This window comes from Protopterus annectens, chromosome 2.part0 (assembly GCF_019279795.1).
Source record: "Protopterus annectens isolate FY-2018-M chromosome 2.part0, PAN1.0, whole genome shotgun sequence".
NCBI lineage: Eukaryota > Metazoa > Chordata > Ceratodontiformes > Protopteridae > Protopterus > Protopterus annectens.
In genome coordinates, this window is record NC_056728.1 from 1108710691 (window position 1) to 1108736218 (window position 25528).

Sequence of the window (25528 nt, forward strand, 5' to 3'; positions counted from 1 at the left end):
ACTGTTGTTCCTATGGTGGAATTAAGCAGGCAGCTTTTCCTGGGCTGCTCAGGAGTGAATGAGTTAATACAGCAATATCTGTTAGTGTATATTATAATTTGTTGTTTTAAACATTTTTCCAGCAAATAGTGTAACAAAATAAATGAACAAATGTATACATTTTTATTTATTTATTTATGCTTTTGTTAACCAGGTTAATCCCAATAGGCCTCTAGCCTCTTTTCAGGGAGAGAATAGGCAGCATTTATACTACCAGGAGGAATTTACCCATGGCATCTGGGAACTTCACCTTTCCTTTTTTGATAGGTGTCATGGGATCTTTTATATCCATCTCAACTACCACCAACTCAATTCAAGCAGAAGGGACCTTGGTTTAATATCTCATCCAAAGGATAAAACACTTAGGAGTACAGCATCCCTTATGCTGTAATGCAGTGTCAGCAATCCATCTCTCTGGTGTGGGAATAGAATCCACAGCCTTCTGCACCCAAGTGAATGTGCATCTGTTGTGTCATTGACACAATAACAGTAATGGTGAAAGTACCTATTTCAGAACATTTCAACCATAAAAGGACACTCAGGCTGCTGTCATTATAATCCATAAATATCCATACTTGGCAATTACACTTTGACTGTGTGCACATCACATCTGATTGTGATAACATTGGGCACAGTCAAGTATTTCAGTTTGCTTTACACAAATGCACACTAGTCCTGCAAAAACATACTAATGACCATTTTTAACTTTATCAACTCAGCAGGATCAGTAATCTATATCCACAGTCATCCCCAAACCCAGTAATTGTAGCTATAGTGTTGACTGCTTCCTTCCTTCTCAGATGTTTGTGTAAATAATAATAATGGTAACGACCAAAAACATACATTTCATATCTCTGTCCTACAAACATAATATAGCCAAAGTATTCCGATTTAATACACACGCACGCACGCACGCACACACACACACACACAAACACACGCACGCACGCATGCACACACACACACGCACGCGCACACACATTTTTTAACATATGTGGCTTACAACGCTATATTGACACTGAAACTACACCTAGGGGACTAAGGGTGTTCAAAGATCCCACTACGCCCTTTGATCTCTCTAAAGAATCAGAGGTACTGTTTCATAAAAGGTGGGTTGCTGCAGCACATAATTGCACTACACAGTGGCTACAGATTTTGGTAGAAAGAGACAGCCTAAAGCAGAAAGAGTTGTGCGCTGACATTAAAAAAACTTGTAATGACATTTCTAAAGGTGCATCTTCGTCCTTTTTGGATGACTTTCTAAAGCAAATGAATGACAAGTTAAAAGATTATGAACTGACACTCATTGATCGTAAAAAAAGCAAATTAATAAGAGATTTGCGTGATTATGAACTGAACAAGGCGTTTGTGTCAAGAACCAATCGCAATAAGGGGCGGAAACAAGTGAGGTTCCAAACGGAAGCTGACAGAGTACGCTCCTTGAACTCCTCGGCTTCTGCTTCAGAAAATGGTTACACATCCTATGAAGATGATGGATTGGACACTGACTTTCCACACTTGCCAGCAGCAGAGAATCCTGAACAATTGAGACATAATTTTCGTAGGGAAGGTCCGCAACAACAAAGAGATAACTCACGGCCTAAACGCCAGCGAGAATATCAGGACTATATTCCCTCAGAATCGACGAAACGGGGAGGCTACAAGCGAGGAAGATGGTAGTGAGTTGTCCAACTCATTGAATTGTTATGTTGTTAATTTATCCAACTTTGAATTAAGTAATGACGAACTTGCAATACTGAATTTAGGCTTAAAGTTTATTCCAACTGTAGTCTCTAGGTTATATGACATGCAAATGGATATATATAAATTCAGTCGCAAATTGTACTTGAAGTATTTTTTTAGTCTCAATATTAATCAGCAATGCATAGATTTTAATTCTGATGATTCTAGTTCTAATAATAGTTTTTATTCTTGTTTGTCTGATGAATCTACCAATGCTTATGTTAAGCTTAACACTGACAAGGTTCCTTCTAAAAGTGATTTTTTTCCCCTGATTTCTAATCAGGACATTGCTAGTTTTACTAAAATGGTTAACCATTCGCTGGAAATGGGATATCATGAATTCATGTCTAACTATAGTAATATTGAATATAACATGTCAAAAAAGGATTGGAGAATCTTAATGAATCTTAGCAAGAGAAATAATGTCGTTTTTAAACCTGCTGATAAGGGCAACAAATTGGTTGTCTTAAATAGTATGGACTATTTAAACATATGTATGCAACATCTTGAAGATAGCAATACTTATGAAAAATGTGAGATACATAAATATCATGAGGCTATATCACAATATAGTGAATTGATACATAGGGGCTATAGGTTGGGCTATTTTGAAATGAAAGATGTGAAAAACAAATTTCATACTGAAGGCTGTAGGAAGGCTTACTTTTATTGTTTGCCTAAGATTCATAAAGGCCTTGACAAACTTACGGGTCGCCCTATAGTTTCTGGCTATAATTACTTTTTAAAAAATATAGGTATTTTTCTGCATAATTATTTAATTCCTTATGTGAAAAAATTACCCTCTTTTTTATTGGATGTTTTTGATTTTTTGAATAAAATTAAAGGTATAAAATGGAATCAAAATTTATATTGGTTGTCTGTAGATGTCAAAAGCTTATACACCAATATAAGCCATGATTTTGGGTTAGAGGCTTTGAGACGGTTTTTGGGTCAGTCACCTGTCTCTGAATTTGTTATTGAGTTAATATATTTTTCGTTAACAAATAACTATTTTGAGTTTAATAACATTATGTATCGCCAGAAACAGGGTACAGCCATGGGGGCTCCTTTCGCCCCCATGTATGCAAATTTGGCAATGGGACTTTTTGAATATGAGTACATTTATAAACATAAATTTTTTCAAGACTACGTTATTAAATATTATAGATTTGTAGATGACCTGATTTTTTTGGTAGAGGGGGATCAATCAAGGGCTGTAGAATTTATTTCGGATTTGAAACATAACAGGTTTGGGTTGGATTTTGATGGACTGACTATGGGTCCTCGAATACCTTTTTTGGATGTTATTTTGGACATTTCCAGTGGTTATAAATTAATAACCTCGGTTAACAGAAAGTTTGAAGGTCCAACTGACTATGTATATGGTACTAGTGGACATGTTCCCCATATTAAACATTCTTTACCATATGGTGAAATGTTAAGATGTTTTAGACTTTGCAATGATGAAGATGTATTTAAACATGAATTAGAATTAGTTTATAATTCATTCCTTGCAAGAGGATATAGTATATCCTGTATGGAGGAATGTTTGAATAAATTATGGAAACATATTAATAAACATAGTGAAGAAAATTTGATAGAAAAAAGGAGATTAGAAGCCAATATGCCCAAAATAAAGTGGAAAAAACAAACTTCTGGTGAAGACATATATTTTGTCACTACTTATGGCTGTTATACTTCTGAATTTGTTAAAAATGTTTCACTGTTTTGGAATTATTTTAGTTCTCTTGATGAAGTTAAATCTTGGTTAGATGTAAATTTAAGATTTTCATATAGAAAAGGTAGAAGTATTAAAGATTTATTGGTGCATAGTAGATTTAGGGTGCCCATAGATGGTTTGGTGGAACAAGTTAGGCTAAAAGGAACTCATCAGTGTGGGAAATGCAAGGCATGTAGTTTTGTTATTTGTAGTTTTAGTCATATAAATGGCATTCCTTTTAATGTTCATGGCTGTTTTAATTGTAAAACAGAAGGGGTAATTTATGCATTATCATGTCCTTGCCAAAAGTTTTATATTGGGGAGACAAAAAGACCTTTCAAGGTGAGACTATTGGAGCATGTCAGACACATAGTTAATGTAAAGAATGAGAGCCCTGTGGCTCAGCATTTTTTTGAAAAACATAATAGTGATGAAAGGTTGCTTAAAGCTTCAATTTTGGAGCAAGTATCTAACAATGATACAGATATGTTTAGAATTAAACAGTTATTATTATATAAGGAAACTATTTATATTTTAAAGTTTAAAACTTTATGTCCAAATGGTCTTAATGAAGACTTTAACTGGAGAATGCTGTCTAAGTAATTGACTCTTAATACATTGATTGTTTAATTATATAATTAGTTCAACCTGTATATAAGACCTGTTGGTTTTCATTTGAGTTATACTCCTGGAAGGCGAAGGCCGAGACGTCAGAGTTTTTTTGTATCTTTGAGAATAAATCGAGTTTGGTGAATCCTGCCTTGTTGTTTTTCTACATTCTACATTTGAGTGCTGTTGTTCTTGCTGTCATTATAATCCATAAATATCCATACTTGGCAATTACACTTTGACTGTGTGCACATCACATCTGATTGTGATAACATTGGGCACAGTCACGTATTTCAGTTTGCTTTACACAAATGCACACTAGTCCTGCAAAAACATACTAATGACCATTTTTAACTTTATCAACTCAGCAGGATCAGTAATCTATATCCACAGTCATCCCCAAACCCAGTAATTGTAGCTATAGTGTTGACTGCTTCCTTCCTTCTCAGATGTTTGTGTAAATAATAATAATGGTAACGACCAAAAACATACATTTCATATCTCTGTCCTACAAACATAATATAGCCAAAGTATTCTGATTTAATACACACGCACGCACGCACACACACACACACACAAACACACGCACGCACGCATGCACACACACACACGCACGCGCACACACACACACACCCACACACATGCACGCACACAGACACACACACACACACACACACACACACACACTCTCTACACACACACACACACACACACACACACACACACACACACACACACTCTCTAGTCCTGCAAAGCCAGATTAAAGGTTGTTTAAAAATGAGTTGCAAGTGCATTTATAAATTATGGAATTCTTTAAAGTTACAACTACAAAAAATGGGTTACCAAAACTCAACACTCTCCTGGGAATTTCTGATTTTACATATTCCACCGGAGAATTTGGACAAAACAAAAAAGATTGTAATTATGAATATTAGTTTACTAATGAAATTATATATAGCCACAAATTGGTTGAACCCAGCACAGGTGTCGTGGCAAAATTTCAGGCTGTTAGCGATTGAGCATATATTAGCGCACAAATTGTTAATTAGAAATAATAAGAAAAGTATAAACAGCACAAAAATTTGGGAACAAATCTTTAATATTATTTTATGGCGGTTCCTCTCCACTTTCCGTCAGGACATTCTGTATGTGTACCAACACATTCTTGGATTAGATAGAAAATGTAGAAATAATACAAATTATTGGCTTGAGTTGGTTTATAATTGTCTATTGTAGATGCTTTTATGTTTAATTTTTTGTGATTTTAATTTCCTGTACTTGGTTAAAATGATATTTATTCTTAATGTATTATAGGGAAACTCAAAATGGAACTAAAACATTGGAAGCAATATTGTACATAATGTAAACAGTGTGTGAAATGTATATTGGTTTGGCAAAACAATAAAAATGAGTATTGAAAAAAAAAAATTAAAAAAAAAAAAAAAATGATGAGATGATAAGAGCATAAGGTACTTTCACCACAGAGAGCCCCCCACCCCATCCCCACTAGTAATTATAGCCACTTTGTTGACTGTGTACATCCCTTATTGTTATGAAGTAACAAATTACATGTACTTCATTGGTAGTTGGGATAAACTACAGGAAAACTGCATAAATATCACTAGCATCATACCATAAGATCCAACAATTTGTAGTACAGTTTAAACTGGAGTATTTATGAGAACTTAAGAAATATTAACCATCCAATAACATATGCTAAGTTAGTATCCAGAAGTAAAAGTTATCTGAATAATTCCACTTTATAGAGAACTATTACTAATGCAGAAGTTGCTGTTGGCAAACATCTTTGCATTTCGGTGCTTCATCTACAAGTGTAGTGCCTGCTGCCCTTGAAGAATAAATTGCCTAGGTTACATTAAAAACAACTGGTGTGCTGGTGATATTGTCTTAACTTTTCCTGAAGTAAATCATCTATGCAACAGGGAATGGCTAGCAAACAATGACAAAAGGTTCATACTTACTAGGGACAGGAGCCTAGCTCAAATTCTCAATTGCTGAAAAGCGCTGTCTGGTTAAGCAGCTTGCTCAATGTCACAAAGTAGGTAAAGGAAGGTGGAAAGATTTAAGCCCTGCACCCTTGCCACAAGAAGCAGCTCTTTAGCAAATCAATACTTTAGTTCTCTGTACTAACTGCCAGAGTAACAGTTTTCAACTAAATGCTGCATCCTTTACAATCCAATCTTGTAGAGAATACTGTATTGTAGTAATATGCTAACAATGACTACTACATTCTTATGTATTATAAACATATAGAGCTATATATATATATATATATATATATATATATTATATAATTATTAATAATACAGATATGTGATAATATAGAGAATTATGATCAGGTCATTGATTGTAACCTGCTTATTATGTGTTTGAGATATGAATGCCGTAAGTTTACCTTGAGAGTGAATCAGGCTATCATAATTATTTGTAGTGTATAGAGCTTTATCTGTTCCATGTTCTACTAGTTAAAGGGGAAAAAATTGCTAGCATTTTTCTCAGCTTTCAAAGCCATAAAACACTTAGCAAATGTTGTCAAGAAAGGTCATGTAACACATTCCGTTATGTTTACACCTATCTCCTTATCTCTCAATGGTCTAGATTTTCGCAGGGCATCCAGATTACTGCTTCATATTTTTGGGCTGTTCCTCATAAAATATGTGGTTTTTGGATGAACCAGTGAGGCCTGAAGTCACTAAATAATGACATACATTTTAGTTGCAATGTTTGCATTCTTCAGATTATGCATGTGAACACACATCCTGTTATTCTAGCAATGCTTATTTTTTTACAGGAAGTTAGGACATGTTAAGGGAATGGACAACAGTCAGGAACAAATGTTTTATGCTGCCATGGTCATTTGCTAGTCAGTACAGACAGATTTTACTGGCTAGCATAGAACCCAGGAGTGGAAGAGCTCTGCACTTACAGCAAGTGCAGGGCCAAACCAGATCAGGAACCACACACAAATGGCCAGCACTCAGGTGTTAAAGGCACAAAAAGACTCAAAATTAAGCCATATAGTAGGCAACTCAAGGTTTAATCCTCCATACCGGTTTCGGCACTGATGGCAGCCTTCATCAGTGGAATACCATCATGGTATTCCACCGATGAAGCCTGTTATGCCAAAACCGGTATGGAGGATTAAACCTTGAATTGCCTACTATATGGCTTAATTTTGAGTCTTTTTGTGCCTTTAACACCTGAGTGCTGGCCATTTGTGTAGCGTAGAACCCAGCCTTAACTTTCGCAGGTGGTGCTTAACATTTGTTATGGTTGGGTGGCATGCCATTGTGATGCTTAACTGGTTTGTCTTTTTCTGAATGTTGGAGTGTAGGCTCCATGCACTACATTATATATTATACATGTATTATTATTATTATTATTTTTGAATCATAATATCGACAAGCTTTATAATAAAAGGAAAAGGATTTTGACCAAAGTAAGAAGAGTAAGTCCCAGAATGTTAGAGCCCTCGTCACTGAAATAAACAAACAGCCCAGGAGCTTAATAAAATCCACCAAGGCCAAGTATGTTTGTAATCTCAAAAGCACAACACAGCAATGCACTGAGCAAATTGTGAAGAAGGTTACCTATACCAAGGCTGAAGATATAGCTAACTTACTGGCCAATAAATTTATCTGTAACTTTACCCATTTCTCCCCTCCATCTGTCCCTCATGATATAACTGAAACTGGCTCACCTTTAGCTATCACACAAGAGCAAGTCCTAAAAGTGCTATCAAAAGCTAAAATACTGCATATATGGGTCCTAACATTTTCCTTGGATGCATCTTAAACAGTATGAAGCACGATTTAGCCACACCCCCTAACAGTACTTTTTCCGTCTCAGCCACCAGACAGGTTTTTTACCAAGTGAATGGAGAACAACTGCAGTCATTCCCCCACATAAGGGAGGAACTTCCACAGACCCAGGCAATTGCAGACCCATAAGTGTGACCAGCGTCATATGCAAAGCCATGGAAAGTCTTTTCATGGAATTAATCAATCATGACAGGAGGATATAACACTGGACCCATCTCAGTTTGAATTAATCAAGGGCAGGTCATGTTTACTCAGCCTGGTGGATTTTTTTTAAAAAGATCACCAAAGCAATGGATGAAGGCAAAATGGTACACAACACATACCTTGACCTGGCCAAAGCTTTTGACAAGGTTCCCCACTCAAGCATAGTAGAAAAGCTAAATCAACTGGGAATAACCCCCTGTGTTATCCACAGATAGGATGCAAATAATCAAAGTAGGGGGAGTTATCTCCACAAAAAGACCAGTCACTAGTGGAGTCTACCAGTGTTCTATGCTGGGACTTCTCCTGTTTGGCATCTGCATTTCTGAAGTAAAAGCCTATACCAAAGGGCTCTGGCTGACTAAGCCTGCAAGCTAGGAGCAGTCAATAAATTCCCAAATTACTTTGCCATCCTGCAGGAAGGTTTGTCTCAGATAAATAACTGGTGTCAAAATCATGGTCTGAAACTCAGTGCCAGAAAATGCTTTATTGTATCCTTTGGGAAGTCATATATGCTCCAGGAAACTAGCACATTGACAATACAGCCCTAAGATTTGACCCAGTTGTTTCAGATTTGGGAACTAATGTGGACAGTGACCAAATGTTTGATCAGCATCTGTCTATTGATATAAGACGGCCCTTCTTTATTGAACAGCTTATAAACAAAAGGATTGCATCTAGAGCTTGGGGTGTCATTGCCCCCCTTTGCTCAGTTCTCATTAGACCAGTCTCTGAATATAATGCCCCTTGGGCATGTATTTTTCCAGACACATGCAACAAATTGAACACCCATGGAGATGCCTTACTAAAAGGATACAAGGCCTAAACAACTTGTCCTACATGGACCATCTGAAAGCCCTGTCACTGTACTTGGAATTCTGCAGGCTGCCAAGATGTGACCTGTGTCTGCCATTCATGGCATCCTCCGACTCATTGTTGTTGGATTTACTGCCCATAAACAAGCCAGATGACATCAAAAATACTCGGTCTAGGGATCTGAACCTCTTCTACAACATCAACAGATCGGTTTGGAGGGACAGCTACACCTCGCAGAGAATACAGCTGCTGGGGAACAGACTCCCCATCCTCATAAAACAAAGTTCATCCCTGTCCATTTTCAAGCACAACTTAGATCTGTGGATGTGAATTAGAAAATTAACCCCAGCACTGCCCCCTGCACTACTAATGGACAGATGTAGCTTCTAAGTGCTTTATTCTATGCTTGGGTACCCTCAAATTATCTATGATTGTAATTATCTATCTAGCCCAGTTATTCTCGTTAGAGGTAATATGTAATTACTGACCATGGGATGGGTAGGATAGGTTATTTAAGTACAAAAAGGGAAACTGGCTAGGCTTAAAAACCGCGCAAGGGCAGCTAGCCTTACACTCACCTATGAACTATATAATGGATGCTGAAGATCAGACGTTTCTGAGTCAGACTCTATGACCTGACAAATCCCAACCGCTTTGTATTTGCTGGATGCTGTAAAGAAGATAGTAGAAACATATATTACTGAATGCAACATATTTAAACGTCTAAAATACAACATATTTAGACTGTGGTACACAATCCAGACCAATTACTGAACTAAGTTAGTCTTTAGTGCAATGAATAAAGTAAAACAATTAAAGGCCATATAAACACTGTAGCAGCTTTTGTTCAACAAACCAGAAATCATACAAAAATCAGAAATATTACTGCATGCAGCGTACTATTTTTCTATGGGCAAAGGAATTGCATGCTTGCAGGACACCTACATTTCATTTTTGACCTCCCTATGTCTTCTCTATCATCAAGAATAGGTGCTCCATCTGACATCACTCTGTACAGATCTGACCTGTCTTTTTGGTATAAGAAAGTGGGGAATGGGTTGACATGCCATGCATATACCTTCTTTGCATACCCCACAGATGGCGGGCTCCATTTAGCAAGGATATGTCAGACACCAGCATCTAGAATACAGAAATATACCAAGCATTTTTCTATCCAGCAAATTTCATATCTGAAGAAAGAACACCATCATTAACAAGATTAACACCCTAATTGTCACTTCTGCAGTATTAATAAAAAAGCTGTACATTTGCATTTCCCACTGCCCCAAGTACCTCCACTCACAAACAATGAGTATTTGTTCATCCCCAACAACCAGCTGAAAGCAAACATAATTTTGAGGTAAAACATCTGTAGATTTCATGTATAAGTAGAACAGAACTACTCAATCTGGCTTAAAGGAAAGGTAGCCATGCTGTTTCTATTTTTTTTTTTTTTTTTATGATTGTTTCGAAGCCTTATATGTAGCTGCAGTATAACATGTTTTCTTTTTCCTTCTCATAGCTGTTTTTCTTTTTATTTGGACACTCTGTGTGGTTCTGTTTATGCATCTAATTATTGTACTACATCAAGTGCTTTGTTTGATGGTTGGTTACATTACAACTTTGAAGCCTTAACATCAGTTCAACTCTGCATTTATGTACAATAACATTTTGTACTAAATTTCCACTGTCTGCTACATGTTAATATTTATTTTAAAGCATTTTCAGGTATCAGTGATCAGGGAGTAGCTTGCAGTTAGAAGTAACAAAGAAGAAGTAACATCTGGCAATATTCTTTACCAGTTTGAACTGTATTTTATTTATTTATTTATTTGTTTATTTTTTGGAATGGCTGAGTCTCCTATCCTGACAGCTGTGTAAACAGAAAATGTCACATTTTTTTTAGGATTTTGCACTGAAAATTATAAAATCTACTCATGAATACTGGAGGGCACTGATACACAGGAAAACAGACAGAGGCAGAATTGATTGGTAAGTAGACATAAAGAAAAAAAAAGATTCCGTTTTGACTCACCATTCTGCCCACGTGTGGTTTTAATCAGAAGCAAACATCTAGTTTTGCTGTCTTTGGTCAGCTGAAGTGTCAAGTCTTTTAAAAGTATATGAGTTCACTCTGTAACTCAATAATAAAAACAAAGTTTTAACATAAAATATGGTGACAGCAGGCAAGAACTGTATTAAAATGTTTTCTACATTTATGGCTTCCTATGTTATTGGATAATGCAAACATATAACTAAATATAGATGTGTGTGTGTGTGTGTTTTCATACTCATACTGAATTGCAATTTGGCTGTTAATTTCTAGGATGGAAAAAAATAGTAATTTTTATAACTGATTTTCTGAATGTTCAAACAGCTTAGAAGCTATGTGCACAAACAGCTCTGAATTAAGGTGCACCCCTTTAATTTGCAATGGGCCCTCATTCTGTAAAGGACATTTCCAAATATTGTTTGGCACACTTAGAAGCTTACAGAGTGGTGGTCCAGTGCCACAAACAGAGGAATATTCCCTGACTGCACATCTAGATTTGTAATGGGCTGTGCTTACTGAAGGACTAAACATGAAAGGAATGAAGGGTTGGCATCTCATGAGCTGCTCCCCTTCATTATTGAAGGGGGTGGTGTAAAGGAATATGCATCAGACTTCCACGTCTTGATGCCATGGAGTTCTGCTAGTGGGGTGTAGTTGGAGACATCGCAGCTGTCTTATTCTTGCAACCCTTCTGCTGTACTGCAGTCAGTCTACCTGGTGTGAGAACAGAAGCCACAGCATTCTGCACTAAAGACAAATGTGCTTCCTGTTACACCACTGACACTGTTTCTGAGTTCTGCACTGAGAGCATCAGTAAACAGAGAAGGGCACGCATTTGCAAGGCTGTACTTAACAGCAGAGGATGTAGAACTATGCATTTGAAAAGCTTTTGTATAGATAAGAGGGACACAGAGAACACCCCTGGAACATAGTGTAGTAAGTATATTCTGTAAATGTAACTGTTGTTAATTATTCCTAGGAGTTAGTGGCCTCCATCTTGTAGAAAGTTCAGCAGGTAGATCACAGTCCTTCAAAGATAAATGTGTTAAAAAGAATCATATGAACTAAGAGGTCAAAGGACAGGTGTAAAGCTTCAGTCAGGAGACCAGCTGCAAGTAAACATTGATGAAACTTAGGTCATTGAAGGTGGGAGTCTGTATTGCACTGTCTGTCTCATATCAGTCAGTGACTGCAACACAGACCATTTAAGTATATAGCTGTACACATTTATAGTCCTCACTCCAATGCAATGGAAAAGAGCTATAAAATTTAGGCTAGTATGTACTCACAGAATGTTAGTGTAGTATGTTTATTATAGTCCTATGTTTGTTATAGTCATTTGATATATGTCTCTCTTATTAAGTGATGCTTTATTATTTTACATTAATCTATACATATCTACTGTCCAAATTCAAAACCTGGGATATTTTGTTTTACTGCACTGCAATGAATTATTGCTCAGCTGCAGTGGTGGTGCTGCGGTAGCGTTGTCGCCTAACAGTAAGACGTTGTCCTGTTCGATTCTCAGCTAAAGCGTCTTCTGTGTAGAGACATGCATGAATGGGCGTACCTTCGTTGAAGGTTGTGCGTCAGGGCTGGCAACTCAGTACGTAAATATCTACTGCCAATCATTAGCGGACTGAAGTTCCGCTGTGGCAGCCCCTAACCGGGAAAAGCCGAAAGATACAACAACAAAAAAAATAATTATTGCTCAACTATAGACTGGATTCATCTTTAAACTAACATTATTCTCAAGGTTATAGACATGATTTCTTGGAAAGATTATGCAAAACAAGTGACTGGTGCCATAAACATGGCCTCAAGCTGACTACCAAAAAATGCATTATCATCCCCTTTGGGGAGAGTGACGTCCCCACAAATTATCACATTAATAACAACGTCCTAAGCACGCAATTAGTCGTGAGGGATTTGGGAACCCAGGTTGATAGCAACCTGACTTTTGACCACCATGTTGCTTCTGTTGTATGGAAAGCTTTCTACATGGCCCACCTCATAAGTAAGGGTATTGCATCCAGGAACAAGGAGGTCATAACATCCCTGTATTCTTCCATTATAGGGCTCATCATTGAGTACAACATCCCGTTCGGCATATATCTCACAAAGCACATCCATCAGCTGGAGAGACCACAGAGGTTCCTCACCAGGAGAATCCAGGGCCTCAAAAATCTTCCATACACAGATAGGCTAAAAACCATATCCTTCTACTAAGTTTCATGCAAACTCCTTAGAGGTGACCTCTGTCTGGTGTACAAGGTGATTGGTGTACAAGGCGATCTCAGGCCCCACTTTGATGAGACTGCTGCATATTCGCAAGTCAAGCTCCATTCCAGTAACCCACATGTGAAGCCTCAACCTGGTCTGTGACATAGTAGGACTTGTTGGCTGGACAGATTTGTGTCCCAGAGAATCCCCCATCTGTGGAATAGACACCCACATCAAGAAGAGTACCTAGTGCAGCCTGGATAACTGGATGGGAAAGAGAAAGTGCATCCCTGGGATTCCACCCGTGTCCTTCTAGACAGGGGCATCGGGTACTGACTTGTCTAAACATGGGCTAAACTCTTGGTTAGGCTTATAAGGGCCTCAGAGCCAATAGCCTAGTAACTTCCTATGAGCCTATGATAAATATTTATTTTGGCAACTTTGATGTCCAGTGTGCAGTCATCTTCTATTTGAACTGTTGATTGTTTTTCTGTCTTACTGTTGCCATGTTTGGCCCTGGGTGTGATTGAAAATGGTCCTCAGACCAGCCCACCTACCCAGTTAATAAATTTAAAGTAATTAAGTTAAGATACCTCTTGCTGTCACTGTGGTGTACTGCAGTGTCAGCGGCCTCACTGTCAGTGGTCAGTGTTGTGTCCTCACTCGAATACCTTGTACTTGTGTGTCTGTGTGTGTGTTTGTGTGTGAAGATAACACTACACTGTTACAAAATGTATGTGATGTGTATAAATGGGCGTGGTGGTGCATTCTTACAGCTGTGGTCTTTAGTGCTCCAACTAGTACACTCCTAGAACACAGTCTTCAAGGCTTTTGGCAATATAGACCTGCCTATTACTGACCAAGGCACAGTCATGGTTCTCAGCAGAACTTTGGTATACAATCACTGTTGTAGAGCAGTTCACAGCAATGTGCTCATTAATTTATAACCAAGGTGATATGATGAATACTTGTTGAAAATGTGAAAGTCATATTTAAGATCTTTGCAACTAAGAACAACACAATTAATGAATTGGATATATATATATATGCACAAATATTGCAGTAACTCAGAGTAGTTGTGTTTTCTTGAGGTACAGTGATTAAAAGGTTAGTAAATATAAGTAGCAGTGGCGTGAGGCACACTGCTTCAGTGGAACAGAAGGTGCCTCTTGAAAGTACAAGAACAGTAATTGTGGCCCACAAAATTGCAGAACTACAGGGGTATACACTAAGGCCAATGTTGTGACACTTCAGGATATTCTCCCAGAGTCAGAATATATAAGGAACAGGTATAGGAGGCATAGCCCCAACAATGGGGTGGGGGGGAGGCTGCAGGTGGTGAAGCTGGTGAGATCAGACCACAAACTAATCTCGCTGGAGGTCCTCATCCCACCCCCACCTGAAATAAAAAAGACCACAGTAAAGAACTTCTCAAAAGCCGACTTCACACTTCTAAAGACTAGTGTGGTCTCCTTTAAGGCCCCCGAGCCGGCGGAAAACAGTACTCAAGCCGCTGAATCACTTACAAATGCCTTCTACCAGCACCTGCAGGACTGCATGGATAAGGCAATCCCAAGCAAAACAAAGACTCTTTGTACCAAAGGCAAGCGTCCAGTCTGGTGGACCCCAGCCATAAACAAACTTTACAACAAAAGGAGGAAGCTACTACAAGATAGAGCAAAATCCTTAAAAGGTAAGACACCCTTGATCACTATAAGTAAAAAACTAAGAGCTCTCATAAAATCATCCAAAGCAAATTTCGAGAGAAAAATAGCTAAAGACTCAAAAGACAATCATAAGGCCTTCTTTAGCTATGTTAGAAACCTGGGAGGAAACTCCCAGATATGCTCAGAGCTAGTTCAAAATGATGTGAAGATTACTGATCCTACAGACATTGCCAACATACTGGCTGACAGGTTCAGTGCAAACTTCTCCCCCCCCAAAAGGAGAGATATCTATACCAAACGATTGCAGCCCCCAAACATCTCCAGCGCCCAAGTGAGAACTGCTCTCTCCAAAGCAAAAAACACAGCATCCATGGAACCTGATGGTGTCCCCGGCAGTGTGCTCCATGAACTCAATGAGGAATTAAACCCACAGCTAGGACAGCTGTTTAATCAAAGTCTTACCTCTGGATACGTACCCAGGGAGTGGCGCACTGCAACTGTGGTACCACTTCACAAAGGCGGTGCCTCCACCGACCCTGGAAATTACCGGCCCATTAGCTTGACAAGCCTTATCTGCAAAGCCATGGAGAGGATCATAATGGGCCTCATAAATAAAGACATAGGGAATTTGCAGACTTTGGATCCAACCCAGTTTGGCTTTGTCAAAGGCAGATCATGCCTTTTAAACTTGGTTGACTTTTTCGAACAGTCACCAAAGCCATTGATGAGGGAAAGGCAGTCCATACAGCCTACCTCGATCTGGCTAAGGCCTTCGATACAATACCCCACTCGGGTATCATTGAAAAACTCATCAGCTTAAATGTCAACCCATACATCACAAGATGGGTTGCAAACTGGCTGAGTGACAGAACCCACAGGGTCAGAGTTGCTGGCGCCATGTCAGACTCAAAGCCTGTCACAAGTGGTGTCCCACAGGGCTCAGTCCTGGGCCCACTCTTGTTTGGCATCTACTTTTCCAAGTACAAGCAAACACAGGAGGGTTATGGCTGACAAAGTTTGCAGATGACTGCAAACTGGGCCATAGTAGAAAACACATCTGATACAGATATCCTTCAGAAGGGTCTCACAGAAACGGATAACTGGTGCCAGAGCCACGGCCTAAAGTTAAATGCCAAAAATGCATAGTCATACCCTTCGGGAAAAACAAGGTTACCCCTAGCTACCAAATAGGTGGCAATCCACTGAGCACAGAAGAAGTTATCAGGGACCTGGGGACCCAGGTTGATAGTAGTCTGTCATTCGACACCCATGTAGCTAAAGTAGTTAGGAAGACCTTCTACATTGCCCACCTTATCATGAAGGGATTCTCATCTAGATCAAGGGAGGTCATAGTCTCCCTTTACTCATCACTCATCAGACCAATGATTGAGTACAATGCCCCATTCGGAATGTATCTGACCCGACACTTGCAGCAGCTGGAGAGGCCACAAAAGTTCCTCACCAAAAGGATAAAGGGTCTCAAAATCTGTCCTATGCTGCCCGACTGAAAGAACTCCAGCTCTATTCAGTCGCCACCGCTTGCTCAGAGGTGACCTTTGCCTAACATACAAGGCCATGTCAAACCCAGATTTGATGAATATGCTTCACCTCAAAAATCTAGATCCATCAGAGCCACAAGGGCGGGAGACTTAAACCTTGACACGGCTATTAATAGGACGTGCTGGAGGGATAGATTCATCACCCAAAGACTCCCTATGCTGTGGAACAAAATCCCGGTACATGTGAGGCAGAGCACCTCGCTGGCCTTGTTCAAGAGAAATCTTGACCAATGGATGGGAGATCACAGATATACCCCAGGGATTACCTCAATGTCACTGCTCGACAGAGGCACAGCAAAATAATGGGTATAGTTCCCCATACTAAAGGGGTGGCGTAAGCCACAAAACGATGGGCTAGGCTTGTAAATGCCCTCGGGCAGATAGCCTAGTATGAACCTATGAACCTATGAACCTAAGCCAACCCTGCAAAATTGCTTGAAAAGTGAGCTCTACAGTTAGTTTTTCCCCCCTGTTTGAATCTCAGTTTTACTTTTTTGAAGTTTTGGGGTCTGCCAGTAGAGGACTTCTGACTCTAAGGTACAGAACTCTTGGAGTTAATCTTTGTAAGTAGCAGGAGTATAGGAGTGCTTCAGTGGTTTTCACAGAGTTTCAAGAGTTGCTGTTTTTTGACAATCACACCTTATTTTTCTGTATGACACACTCAGAATTTTGAGCCTTGCTTACGCTATAACGGCCACCACAGAGTAACCCTCTGGACTTGGCCCTTACCCATATATGGAACAGCTTTGCTCCCCACCAGTTATTACTTTCTGTCTGATCAAATCAAACCATAAATCAGTCACATTCACTATAACAGTGAAGCCAGAAGTATAATCTAGCTCCACAGTATTCAGTGATTATGCAAAGGCTAATCTGCTAACATTAAGTGATGGCATAACTAAATTTGAAATCCCTTTCCAACTTATGACCCATTGCTTATGCAGACTCCTTTACCACCAAATTGTATGCACAGGCAAACTGCATTAATGTAGCTGTCCCCTCTAAAGAAAATACAGTGCCTAATTTAAGAATAAACCTTTCTGAGGGAACCCAAATATGAATAGGCTCTATAATAAAAGAACAAAATTAATTGCCTGCAAAAGTAAATTAATTTCTCATAATGCTAAAAATGCTAGACTTAATAGGGAACTCTGGATCCTGATTAAGTTAACCAAAACCAGATACGAGGTAAAAATAGTCACCCAAGCAAAAGATAACCGCAGAGCCTTCTTTAACTGTGATAGAAACCTCAGAAAGAATGACTAGCTTTGTGCCAAGCTAATAGTAAGTGATATCACATACTCGGACTGAGGGGTTCAAAGCCAATCTACTAGCAGACAAGCTTGGCTCAAACTTCACCTCCCTCTCTACTGCAGTATTTGCAGCTCACATACCCACATCTACACCCCCTTCAGATTTCCCTTGCCCAAATCCTCAAAACCCTGATGGCAAGTTATTGTTAACCAGAGTTTTTAATGGAGCATTTGAATCTCCCCAGAAGGTCACACTCACAATAAAATGCTTGTCTTTCTTTTTTGTTATATTTTAACAGGGAAAGGCTAAAATTGGTTTCCTCGAAAGAAGCCCTCCTTGTCTTTCCTATATAACTTGAGTCTCAGTTCAGTACATTGCTCTGAATTTCATTTACGGATTCAGTGTCAGTTTTACTGCTTATTATGTCACAAGCCTGTATAGGATTTCACTCTTAATAATCAGGTGATTTTTCTTTTATTAGCAACAAGCATGACTGTTTACTTGCACTATTTGGTGGAATTATTTGGACTAAAGTTATCTTCTAAGTCTTGTTTCAGCTTGGATCAAGTTTATTACAAACAAATGACTGTACTTCTGCTGTACTTTTATTAAAACTGAAGTACTTTCAAAAATGTTTCTGAAGTACTGAAAAATTCCCTAACTTGAGGTCTAATGCTAAAAGTATGCAAAAATGATTCATATACATAACATTTTCATTTTATACTTTACTGCTGGTAAAGAATATGCATCTCCCATCTTATTTAAGGAGTTTTGCAGAAATTTACTTACTTACTGTACCTGTGCTTTATAGTGTCCATATTTTTATTAAATCTTGCTAGCATGCACAAGCTATGTTGGCCCAGGTCTGCTTGCAACACCCTATTAGTTTAACTATATGGCATTTTTCTGCACTGCAGTACGTTATACATGGGTTCTTTCTTTGTCGTATGTTGTTAACAGTTCTTGCTCATCTGGGCATGCCATGTCTTGAAAATCAATATTATATGATACAACTTCAGTACTCTTCACTATACAATTTTAATGAAATTATCATTGTTAAAAAAGAAAATGTAAAAACAGCACATTTATACCAAAGTGCCATTTTCTGACAGTAGAAGCCTGTAAATAACTATTATAACATTTTCAAGGAAAACATTACAATGGGTGTTTTTTTTGATGGCCAAATGAACTTATGGAGAAAACAAGAAATGTGACAGAATAACCAGATTGCAGAACAGAGCAACAAAATCAGAAAACTACATCAAGGTAATCTTGGGGTGAAGCTGTAAACAGCAGGAAAGAAGTGAGCAGGGCTAAGAAACCCCTTTTTACATGGGTACATTCACAAAAACTAGCAATATAGCAGAGTCACACAGTAGGCAAATGGAGGTAAAAGGAGTCAAACCTGGTGCCTTGGGCACAGGAAGAATCTCTCTGACAGTTCAAAACAAACTCTCTGCAATAACTGCTAAAACTTCATTTATATGTCATAGGGGACACCTTCAATAATAACAAAGTCCTGACATTGTATGCAGTGGGAGATGTTATAGACTGTCAAAAAGAACAATATCCAATGATACAGTGGCTAAAATACCAGGTAGAGTTGCAAACTTTTATTATGTTTTTGAATGTTTAACATCAATTTGTGAAAGATGCCTTTTTCAAAAGCTTGAAAAAAACATCTGTCTGATCAGAATACAAAGCAAACGTAGGCACGTAATAAATGTTCACAGCTTTAGCTGGTATCTTAATCACTATTTATTTTATTTTTAATTTATTAACTGGAGTTCATTTAGTTTAGATTCTTCAAGACCGCCTGTGATGCAGTTTCCTATACTTACTAGTCACATTTTGTTGTTATAGAAATGTGTAAGTTATTTCAGTACAACTTGGACTGCAATTGAATTTCTTTGTAAGCAAGGTATCAGTATGCATAAAGGTTAACCAAAGTTGCATGTGTTCGTTGTGCTGTAATACACATGACTGCTCTCCCTTATGGCATTCCACACTGTACTCTTCATAAATATCATTGGCCTCTGCCTGTGTTGCATTTTGGATTTACACAAGTACAATGTTGTACACACCATTACAAAACTTTTCTGAATCTGACCCCCACCCCCACCCCCCACTTGTACTTGTGTGATCCAGACCACCATTATGTATCCCTTGAAGTAGACTGACTTTTTCATTTTGGAGTTTTAATAAGTCAGCAGCACATGGCAGTGTTACTCAGGCACAGGCCATATGTACTTCCCGAAGAAAACCATTGTATTTGCTTGCTGTTAAGGTTATTCAGATAGTTTCTGAGCTTTAGCTGTTGTAACAAGTTTATTTTCTTCATATCCATTCATTCCTTCCTTCCTTCTTTTCCACCGTGGCTGGATGCTGTCTGCAGCATTCCAGTTCCTCTTCCTAAAACATATGATTCCTTATTGAATCAGACCACTGATACATACATTCTTCCAGGAATCCATTTTATAAGTTCATAGGTTGTTTATTAAGCTGATGGCCAAGAAGACCATCAAGAATTTCAGCCACATTACCCAGTACAGATGGCAGACAGCCCATGTCGACCATTAAGGAGACTTTCTAAATATCCAAGGTGTAAATTTTTGATCACCCATCAAACCATCTAGACTAATTTTAAAGGTTGCTAGGGAAATACTTTGATTAATAGGTAATGCTTGATAAGACAGTGTATTCCAGAAACAGTGTCTGTGTTGGGTTAGGTATCTGTCCTACCATCCATGTTGCTGACTCAGCAGTATAGGTTTAGGTCTCTAGAGCAGGTGTTTACTTTACCCCTAGTTCTGTTTAGGTAAAGGAGTCTAAAGAGTGCTGGATCATTCATAGCATAAAGGCTAAACAATCATCGCCACTCAGGAGGTGCAGGACTTTGTCTATCATAGTGGCTAAGAGTACTGAGACCTGATATTTTTTTGGTGAGGGAACATGGAGTCTCTCAAGTTTGTTTACATGCTTAGTGAGGTAGACATTGAAGGGTGTATTATATTCAATGATGGGTCTAAAAAAGCATAAAAAAGTAGTACTAAAGCGTACTGAAATCTTGAGTAGATATTGCAAAGGATAGGTTTTGTAAGGTAGAAGCATTTTGTAACCACCACAGAGACATGATGGTTAAAGAAGAATCTGTTGTCAACATAAGTAGCCAAGTGCCTGATGACATGTGAAATTTAAGTGCAGTGTTATCTATCTGATAAGCAGTAGTGATGTGAGATTTAGTAAAGGAAACTATGCTGCATTTCAAAGTGTTGACAGTAAGCCATTCATTAATACACCAAGCATCTGTTTGTTACAGCCCCTGCTGGGAAATTTGAGTATCAAGATGGGATTTGATAACTCTCTGCAGTTTGCAGTCAACAAACTTGGTAGCCATTGTCCCTTGAAATCATCTTTTATGTCAAAGAAATATATTTCAGACAGGAGGGGGCCCAAGGCATAGCCCTGTGGGATACCACTGGTAATATTTGTCTGTGCTTAGTTTTAAACTTGCCATTATATTTATGCTGGATTGATATGAATGCCTTAATACATCTATCCAAGAGAGAGAGAGAGAGAGAAAATTCGGGAGAACAGGCAGCAGCTTCAGGTACAAGTTTTGCTGGGGAGCTGTACTATTTTATTTATTCATTTATTTGTATTTATCCTTTTTCTTAATTGGGTTAGTTCCACTGTGCTAGTAGCCTCTTTTCAAGGGAGACCCAAGGTGGTATTGTAGGGAAAATTTGGCCAGGCATCAGGGAACTTCCACTACTCGTCATCATTGCAAGTGGGACCCATTTTTAGGAGCACACATGGAGGCAAATGGAGAGAGAAGGAGATAATGAAGTGGTAAGGGAAATGGAGGAGAAAGCAAACATCGATACTTGAGAATGTGTGCAGGATTCTGAGAGGATGTTTCAAAGAAATCTGCTTGATGGAGATGAGTTGGCAAATGATGGATGTATAATTACAACCCTCCGGTCAGGAGAGTTGCAGGATGATTTGCTTAAAGAAATGGTGATGTGGGGTGAACCAGAAAATGAAGGAAATGTTTCCTTGGGGACATTATGGATAAAATACAAAAGGAGGATGTAGAGACAATCTTGACGGCTAGTGGTAAGATGGAAAAGAAAACATATGCAGAGAAGCTAAAAGAAGGCAAAAGTGGAGTAGCAGAAATGAAGGCAGAAGAAAATTAAAAATGGAAGTATATAATAAGCATTCCAACTAAAGAAAACAAAGAAATTGACAGGTCTGAAGTGTGGGACAATGTATTAGCACATTTAGGTTGTCAAAGCATTTGAAGTAAGAGCATTTATTCTTATTAACAAAGAGACTTTTTTGACATTATATTTGAGACTGGTTTTTCAATGGAAAATTTTCTAGGAGAATGTGAAGAAAGAAAGACTGTAACCTATGGAATTGTTATGTGATAAAAGCATTTAACATGGAAACAAAATAGAAAATTCATGTACAATTTTGAAAAGAGGTGGAAAGAGAGACTTTGAAAGGACATTTGAAAACGTGTATATAAAGAAATACTGGACATTGTAAAAGTTTATGATAAAAGGGGTTTATGGATTAGTGGATGGGATTGTAATACTGTGTTAAAAATAGAAAGATAAAAAGTTATACATAGACCAAGCATGACAAATGATTGAGGGGACTAGGGGTGTGTTGTAAAATACTGGGGACAACCCAAAACATTTTTTTGTGGAAAAGAACATTTGATAAGTAACTGTGATAAAAGAAAAAATATATTTGTCTGGAAATGGGGCATGATACAAAAAGGAATATTGAAATATTATAAATGTAACAAAATTGGACATTTATGTATGGATTGCAAAAATGAAAAGAGCAAGGGGAAAGAAAGAGAAGAAATTGTAGACGCAGTAGCAATAGAAGAAGAATCAGATGAGAAAAATAAATAATGATAAAGAAGACACAGAAGTTTCTGAAATACGTGATGAAGAAGACATAAATTGGGAGGTAATAAAAGAAAAAAAGTATTTTATTGCTAAAAGAGTAAAAGACCGAAAAAAAAATTAAAATGGATAAGTACAAAAGAAAAAAAGGAAATGGATGAAAAAATGTACACAGATAATGATTGTGGGTGGTATAATGGTTAAGGTGCTTGAATGACAGACACAAGGTACAGAGTTTGATTCTTGCCTTTGGGATGGAAATTAGCTAGGCTTAGAATGCCCCGTTGAGAAAGCTAGCTCAGTAATTAGGTATGAACTTATGAAACCATGAATTTAAGAAAAAGGAAAAGGGAAAATTTACAGTGTTTTCTGTATATGTGAATAGTATTAAGAATATAGGAAGAAGAATAGGGATTTTGGAGTGGTGTAATACATGGGATGTAGATGTAAACATATTAGAAGACACAAGATTCTTCTTTGAAGAGAGATTACAAACAAACTCAAGCAGAGTGCCTCTTTGGACCTCTTCAAGAGGAACCTTGACGATTGGATGGGAGAAAGGAAATTCACCCCAGGGATCACGTCAGTCGCCCTGCTAGACAGGGGTCCAGGAAAGTAAATAATGTGGGAAGAAATAGCCAGGGAATTGTTATGGCTAGGCTTGTATAGGCCCTAGGGCTGATAGCCTAGTACCAACCTATGAACCTATGAACCAAACTATGAGGAGGAAAGATAATCTGGAATTTGGGAAATGAGAGATGTTGGAATAGCTGCATTCTTTAGAAATAATAGTAAATATATTAGAAGTAACTTTAGCAAAAAAAGGGAAGATTAATCGATATAAATTGAAAGAACAAGTATGTAGAATTACAATATTATATGCTTATACTAATTTTAAAGAAAGGGAAAGCTTATTTCATGAGATTTTAGACTATGTAGGGATAAATATGAATAATATAATAAGAGACTTTGTGATTTAAAAAGCAAGCATAAAAAAAAGGAAACGATATAAGAAAACGACAGAAGTTATTAAGATATAGTAAGTTAAAATTTTGAGACAAAATTTCATGGACCTAAAAAAGGGGCATGTTTAGAACTGAAACAGTTTATTCCGTAGTATCAGAAGATTTAGTTACAGGAGAAGAGGAGATGGTTGAAACATGACTTTCTGGTCTGACTAAAGATAAAGGAAAGCAAAGGATATCTAAAAATAGGCAAAGGAATAAAAAGGATAAATGAAAAAGCATGGAATGAAGAAGGAAAGAAATTAGTAATATAATTATAGCAAGATCAGATTACTGTGAGATTTTATAAAAACTGGTCTGAATGATGAATATTTAAGGAAAAATATAAAAAAAATTACAGTGGCAATATGATGTGAGGTAAGTAGAGAAAGAAAAATATAAATGAACATATAAAGATGCATTGAAAGATTTAAAACATAATGATAGAAAGTACTATGACAACGAAAAAGAATTATATGAAAGTAATAGAGAAAAATTACAAGAATTGTTGTATGCGCAAAGATAGTTTTTACAAGAGGAAAGAAGTATCAGGTTACTTATGCAGATTAATAAAGGAAGGTGGTAGTGTAATGAGAGAAATAAAAGAAATGTAAAAGGAGATATAGAAAGAACTCAAGAAATTATTATGAATAGTGTAGTACAATATGTGCAAGAAATGTTTAAAGAAGTTGTGAAATTAAAACATGGAAAGTAAAAAGTTAACAGAAAAAGAATAAAGAGCTGTAAAAGGAGATTTCTTTAAATGAGCTAGAACAAGTAAATATAGATTCAGCTGCAGGATCAAATGGAGCAGGGTATGAAGTGTATGGGATTGACTATATATATATATATATATATATATATATATATATATATATGTATATATATATATATATATATATATATATATATATATATATATATATATATATATATATATATATATATATATATATAGTTCTCCAATTCAAATGGGGCTCATACCGATGTAGTGTAACGGAGCACAAATAATTTTATCAACAACCTCCAGCACATGTAACCACATATACTTACCTCACTAAAGAGTGTTCCAAATTGTTTTTTAATAATTCAAACTCCAAAAAATAACAAAGATAAATACATATAGTATAATGAAAAGGGACAAAGAGCAAACTGGTTTCGCCCTGTGGTGTTATCAGTGTGTACATCAGAAGTATTAAACATTCCCAATATATAGCTACCCTATTTAAAGACACAGTCCATGAAAAGACAAAACAGTTCATCAAAAAAACACAATTAGTCAAAAAAAATTAAATTTCATCAAAACATACCCTAACTAATGTTGAAATTAACCATCAAAATAAAGTTTAATATGTTTGTTGATGGCGACAGAGGTGAAACCAGTTTGTGTTTCCTCCCTTGCCATTATACTATATGTATCTATCTTTATTTTTTGGAGTGTGAATTTTAAGAAAAAAAACAATTTTGCACACTATTTAGTGAGTATATGCGGTTACATGTGCTGGAGGTTGTTGAAGATACACACACACACACACACACATATATATATATATATATATATATATATATATATAAATATATTATATATGTGTGTGTATATATATATATATATATATATATATATATATATATATATATAACAGAGACTAGAACTTGTATGGGAATTGTGATGTGAGAGACTTTTACAGGTAGTGAGGGATATAATCAGAATTAGTGATAGACTCACGGCAGTCAGATGCTAGTGTAAAGAAAGATCAGTATTCATATACCCTATAACAGGGTTGTGATGTTGAGGAAAAGAGTGCATTCAGGTAGTAGCTGCAGGACCTACTAGATAAAGCAGGATAGCATGATTAGGTGATGATAATGG

The 25528-nt window shown here is 37.4% G+C and overlaps 1 protein-coding gene across 1 annotated transcript in view; it reads left to right on the top strand.

Moving 5' to 3' along the window:
• PPA2 (inorganic pyrophosphatase 2) overlaps positions 1-25528 on the top strand; it is an 840704-nt gene that overhangs the window by 604215 nt on the left and 210961 nt on the right. The window contains exon 10 of the mRNA XM_044060377.1: positions 10877-10962. Within this exon, the coding sequence (XP_043916312.1) occupies positions 10877-10962 (86 nt within the window). The remainder of the gene's footprint in view (positions 1-10876; positions 10963-25528) is intronic.